Source organism: Camelina sativa, chromosome 5, assembly GCF_000633955.1.
Source record: "Camelina sativa cultivar DH55 chromosome 5, Cs, whole genome shotgun sequence".
NCBI lineage: Eukaryota > Viridiplantae > Streptophyta > Magnoliopsida > Brassicales > Brassicaceae > Camelina > Camelina sativa.
The window spans coordinates 31602290-31608381 of NC_025689.1; the positions used below are offsets into that span (position 1 = coordinate 31602290).

At 43.0% G+C, this 6092-nt stretch overlaps 2 protein-coding genes across 5 annotated transcripts in view; one reads left to right on the forward strand and one right to left on the reverse strand.

The window, feature by feature from the left end:
* LOC104789743 (protein NRT1/ PTR FAMILY 2.13-like) overlaps positions 1-1046 on the forward strand; it is a 1201-nt gene extending 155 nt beyond the window's left edge. Inside the window, exons 2-3 of the mRNA XM_010515391.1 lie at positions 5-428; positions 554-1046. Coding sequence (XP_010513693.1) covers positions 5-428; positions 554-1046 — 917 coding nt within the window. The remainder of the gene's footprint in view (positions 1-4; positions 429-553) is intronic.
* Positions 3186-6092, reverse strand: LOC104788070. 4 transcript variants are annotated; one of them, XM_010513754.2, is made up of 3 exons: positions 5962-6092; positions 4045-4700; positions 3186-3883 (listed from the first exon to the last, which is right to left on the reverse strand). In XM_010513754.2, exons 1-3 carry the CDS (start codon positions 5978-5980, stop codon positions 3365-3367), a joined length of 1194 nt encoding a protein of 397 aa, XP_010512056.1. In that variant the 5' UTR covers positions 5981-6092; the 3' UTR covers positions 3186-3364. The 4 variants fall into 4 exon arrangements, with proteins under 4 accessions (XP_010512056.1, XP_010512055.1, XP_019101647.1 ...); XM_010513753.2 differs by having other exon boundaries at positions 4045-4687; positions 5949-6092; XM_019246102.1 differs by having other exon boundaries at positions 4045-4719; positions 5981-6089.

Consider the following 6092-nt stretch of genomic DNA (forward strand, 5'->3'; position numbering starts at 1 on the left):
ATAGGGAGTGGAGGGATACGACCTTGTAGCATCCCTTTTGGGGTTGATCAGTTTGACCAACGAACTGAGGAAGGGGTTAAAGGAGTGGCGAGTTTCTTCAACTGGTATTACATGACTTTTACTATAGTACTGCTCATTACACAGACCGTAGTTGTGTATATCCAGGACCAAGTCAGTTGGATTATCGGCTTTAGTATCCCTACCGGACTCATGGCTCTTGCGGTGGTTATGTTTTTTGCCGGAATGAAACGTTATATCTACGTTAAACCTGAAGGGAGTATATTCTCTGGGATTGCTCAAGTTGTCGTGGCAGCTCGTAAGAAGCGAAAGCTGAAAGTTCCGGTAGAAGATGACGGCACTGTGACCTATTACGACCCATCCATCAAATCTAGCGTGTTATCCAAGTTACACCGCAGTAACCAATTCAGGTACTTTAAAATATGTATATATATATTCTTTTCACTTATTAAATTCAAGAGCCGTCGTTGTTATTAAACATGCTCTACAGATAATTTTGAAACGACACTGATTACATGATTTGTTTTAAAATTAGGTTTCTTGACAAAGCGGCGGTGATAATAGAAGGCGACCTAACACCAGAGGGAGCTCCATCAGACAAGTGGCGGTTATGCAGCGTCCAAGAAGTGGAAGAAGTGAAATGTTTGATCCGAATCGTTCCTGTTTGGTCGGCCGGAATAATCTCACTTGCGGCCATGACAACACAAGGCACTTTCACTGTCTCTCAAGCTTTGAAAATGGATCGACACTTAGGTCCTAATTTCGAGATTCCGGCTGGTTCACTCTCTGTCATCTCTCTACTCACAATAGGCGTCTTTCTTCCCTTTTACGACCGTGTTTTTGTTCCCTTCATGAGGCGAATCACCGGCCATAAATCAGGAATCACACTCCTCCAACGTATAGGGACAGGGATCGTGTTCGCGATCTTCTCTATGATCGTTGCGGGCATTGTGGAGCGTATGAGACGCAGACGCTCCATTAGTGCTGGAGATCCAACAGNTGGGATAAACAAGCTCATGATCAACTAAAACAAGATTTGATTGAGCATATTTGGACAAACTTTGGACATCTTTCGGATAATGAAGTTTGATTTTAAAATTTCTATGAGTTGAATAAAATGTTTGTTTTTGTTTTGATGTTTTTATGTTATATTTTTAATGTTATTAATTTCTAAATTGTATGTTTTTGTATTTTCTTTCTTTAAATAATTAATCTTTAAACTTTCAAAATAATATTATTTTATTTGGGGGACCAAACCCAAATACACACCAATGCTCCTACTAAAAATAAGAAACCCTCAAAATATTANAATGGGGGACCAAAAAAAGTCCCACACCAATGTGGATGGTCTTATATGTCATCAATTCAACCAACGAAAAAAACGAAAGCAAAGCCATTTGGATACACACCGCATAAACAGTAACTAAAATAGCCTAATAGGCTAATACAAAAACTAAATTAGCCAAACATTAACTAACTAAATAAACCTTAATGTCATAATTGCGCTAATCACAACAATTTTAAAAGACGTTCAGTTTAAACGATGTAGATTAGTTAGTTTATAGTAGATGGTTATCTAGGGATTTTGACGTATTATGTGAATTTTTTTCTTGGTTAAATTAGTTTGTACATGAAAGCTCAAAACTCAGAGCATCATCAACATGAAACTCTCGGCCATTACTCTCCGAAATAGACTCTCTTCTCTACAACGAATGAGACCTCCCAAGTTTGAAGATGGCCTCCGATTATGGTTTGGTTCCAAAAGCTAGTTCAGAGCGACAATTTAATTTTTTTTTTTCTGAAAATTGTTTTAACTAGAGGTTCCAACCCATTTGAAACTTCTAGAAGATGCATATAATGTAAACATGGATTTTTTTATTGAATAAATTTTACATACATCCAAAAAAGAAAATTATTACTCCCAAAATTAATTAGAACAAGATTTTGTTCTATATCAAGTGATTCAACTCTGTGTTTGCTGAATCCTTTTTTTTTTTTACAAATGTCCCACACGCATTCAAACTAAATCCAACCCCAAACAAACAAACAAAATCATAAAATTTCTCTCGTAAACCCTAGCCGCTAGAGAGAAAAAGAGAGAGAGAGGAAAGTCGCCGGCTTCGTTCCGCCTCTCCGGTTGCCCTTCCGGCACCGGAGAGAGCTCCGTTCTTAGTTATTTTGTAGTTTCTTTGTTGTCTTCTCCCGCTCCTTGTCTTCCTTTCGCCGGCGGTTGGGTGCCTACGATGGTGGTGGTTCCGGAGATATCTCGCCGAGTGAAGCGAAGATTCCGTGGTGGTGGTTACTGGTGAAGGCTTTGGTGCGATGTTGGAGGACAGCGTCGAATCTATGGCTAGATCTGGCGAATCTGGGTTGGCGTCTTCGCTGGCTGGTTCCGGCGGTTTGTTGGCTTCGGTGAGCAATGAGAGATGAAGCTTCTCTTCGACGAGCTTCTGCGGTCGGGTTTGGGTTCTTATTCAGATCCGACCTCTCATTCCAGCCACGGCGGTGTCTTGCAGCAAGGAGCGGTTTGTTTTAGTTCAGTCCGGCCAAGGAGTGTACCTTGTAAAACGACGGAAGTGATGTAGCTTCTCGTTCTTGCACTGTGAGGTGATGATATGCTATTCTGTGTTCTCAAATTTTAATCTTTAGAAGATTAGTATTCTGGTTGTTATTTGGTTAGTTCGGAGAAGCAGCTATTTCGTCGGTTTTGCCTCACGAGTTTTGGTCGGGTCAGTCGGATGTATTGTCCGTTTTTAGGTTTAGGACCGGAACAGTGAAAGCCGGAGAGACCAAGCTCTTCTGATGATGCGCCTTTGGGTGTTGAAGCTATTGGGACAAGTTCTACATGTCGATCCAGAGGTTCTCATAGCTGGGATTTGATCGTTTTCAGTAGTAGTTTTTTGGTTTTCTCTGTGTTAGTATTTGTTTTCGTGTCATTAGATTAATTTAGGTGGTTTAAGAGATGATTTCACACCGAGTCGTGGTGTGTTATCTATCTCACTGTGGTTAAAAAATGCAATGGTTCTCGATTAGGTAGCATTGGATCCGCCTAGTATTCCAGGGTTGTACTTGATCAACCTTGATCAACCATTTGCATTTGTTTTAGTCCAAGGGTTGTATTTGATCAACCTTGATCAACCATTTGCATTTGTTTTGGTCCAAGTCTCAAGAGGTGAATGTAATGTGCCTTTGATTTGGTTGTAATACTTTGGTTAATGGAAAGTTGATGTTGAGCTAACAAAAACAAAACAAAAAAACTAAATCCAACCAAGCATCAGAAATATAAAAATTAATCTTTGTTGCAAACAGGTTAACAAAGTTGTGAGACTAGTTACAGAGTCATGAATCAACCGGTCCCATGAACCTCGACCACATCAACATCCCAAACCACCGAACTCTGCGTAACACTCGAGTGCGGTGAATCATGAGTAACCGTATTTCTCCAAGGTGGCATTCCTCCATTGGCTCTTAGATAATTCCCACCGTTTCTACTCCTTAGCCTCACCTTTAAACCTTCTTTAACCGGCTCCCACTCCCCCGCTGGCTCGTCCGCTCGTATCCTCCTCGACTGCACCACTTTATGCCCCGTCGCTCCCAACATCAACCTCTCATTCGACGCCGTCAAGTATCCACCATGACAGCTCTTTAACCGGATCGCCTTTTCGGATCCCGGTACCAACTCAACTCTCCATCGAGCCTCCTTAGACGACCCGTTTTTTCCCATCACCACTCTCTCTTCATCGTCATCAGCCATCAAATATTTCTCATGTGCACTGCTTCGTAATCGCACCGACTTCGCACCCCTAAATATTTCCATCGCTGTTACATTTTCTACGACTAACTTCTTCGAAGGTTTCCTCTGTACCTACAATATTTTTAATTACGTGTACGTAATCAAATTACATTATATGAATTATTCTGTACCAAAACCTCAAGTTACACCAAAATCAATATTATTAATGCTTTATATTATATGAATTAATATGTGTGTTAATATGTGTGAATATAGAATTGACGCGTACGTACCTCGGTTGGTTTTGGGGACGATGTACCCGACATTGACGGAGTAAACATAAGTTTCGAAGAAGTAACCGACCCAGGATCCGACCCGATAGATTCAGAAGATCCATAAGTCGGTAATTTCTGAACCGGTGGTGACCCGTGATTTAACCCGTCATCAGAGACCGACGAGTAGTTAAAACTCGAAACCGGGGACATGAAACGATCGGCAAACGAAACATTCTCAGGATTCACAACGAGCTCAACGGACCACAAGATCCATTTCTTGGTCGCCGGTACGTGCGGCTCACTATCGCACGTCACGGAGTTTTTCCACGGCGGAGCTCCTCCGTTCCCTCGCAGATATTTTTCGTTCCACGACATGAGTTTAACCGTTGACTCGTCTCGTATCGGCTCCCAGTCGCTCTCGTACTCCGCCTGACGAAACGGCGGCGTTTGGATGACTCTCGCGCCGGTCATCCCAAGAAGAAACGACGACTCGCTCGCCGTTAAATACTTGCCGTAGCAGCTCTTGAGACGTATGAATTTGGGTTTACGTGGCACCATCTCCACCGTCCATATAGATTGCCGTGACGTTCCGTCGGAGCTTTGACGGATGGTTTTTTCGTCGTCGACGGCGTAGATGTATTTCTCGTGACAGCTCCGTAATCTAACGGCCGTACCTTTGGCGAACAGCTCCATTTTTTTTTTTTTTTNCCTCCATTGGCTCTTAGATAATTCCCACCGTTTCTACTCCTTAGCCTCACCTTTAAACCTTCTTTAACCGGCTCCCACTCCCCCGCTGGCTCGTCCGCTCGTATCCTCCTCGACTGCACCACTTTATGCCCCGTCGCTCCCAACATCAACCTCTCATTCGACGCCGTCAAGTATCCACCATGACAGCTCTTTAACCGGATCGCCTTTTCGGATCCCGGTACCAACTCAACTCTCCATCGAGCCTCCTTAGACGACCCGTTTTTTCCCATCACCACTCTCTCTTCATCGTCATCAGCCATCAAATATTTCTCATGTGCACTGCTTCGTAATCGCACCGACTTCGCACCCCTAAATATTTCCATCGCTGTTACATTTTCTACGACTAACTTCTTCGAAGGTTTCCTCTGTACCTACAATATTTTTAATTACGTGTACGTAATCAAATTACATTATATGAATTATTCTGTACCAAAACCTCAAGTTACACCAAAATCAATATTATTAATGCTTTATATTATATGAATTAATATGTGTGTTAATATGTGTGAATATAGAATTGACGCGTACGTACCTCGGTTGGTTTTGGGGACGATGTACCCGACATTGACGGAGTAAACATAAGTTTCGAAGAAGTAACCGACCCAGGATCCGACCCGATAGATTCAGAAGATCCATAAGTCGGTAATTTCTGAACCGGTGGTGACCCGTGATTTAACCCGTCATCAGAGACCGACGAGTAGTTAAAACTCGAAACCGGGGACATGAAACGATCGGCAAACGAAACATTCTCAGGATTCACAACGAGCTCAACGGACCACAAGATCCATTTCTTGGTCGCCGGTACGTGCGGCTCACTATCGCACGTCACGGAGTTTTTCCACGGCGGAGCTCCTCCGTTCCCTCGCAGATATTTTTCGTTCCACGACATGAGTTTAACCGTTGACTCGTCTCGTATCGGCTCCCAGTCGCTCTCGTACTCCGCCTGACGAAACGGCGGCGTTTGGATGACTCTCGCGCCGGTCATCCCAAGAAGAAACGACGACTCGCTCGCCGTTAAATACTTGCCGTAGCAGCTCTTGAGACGTATGAATTTGGGTTTACGTGGCACCATCTCCACCGTCCATATAGATTGCCGTGACGTTCCGTCGGAGCTTTGACGGATGGTTTTTTCGTCGTCGACGGCGTAGATGTATTTCTCGTGACAGCTCCGTAATCTAACGGCCGTACCTTTGGCGAACAGCTCCATTTTTTTTTTTTTTTTTACTTCTTCGTTGAGGACACGCCGAGATTTTTTTAATGGTCGTATGAGAGACTATGAATGAGTTAACACGCCCTATTTTACATATATATACTTGTTT

Coding starts and splice junctions, on each gene's coding strand:
- LOC104788070 (XM_010513754.2), bottom strand. Junction 3,884..4,044: donor CGTCCCCAAAACCAACCGAG/GTACGTACGCGT, acceptor AAAATATTGTAG/GTACAGAGGAAACCTTCGAA.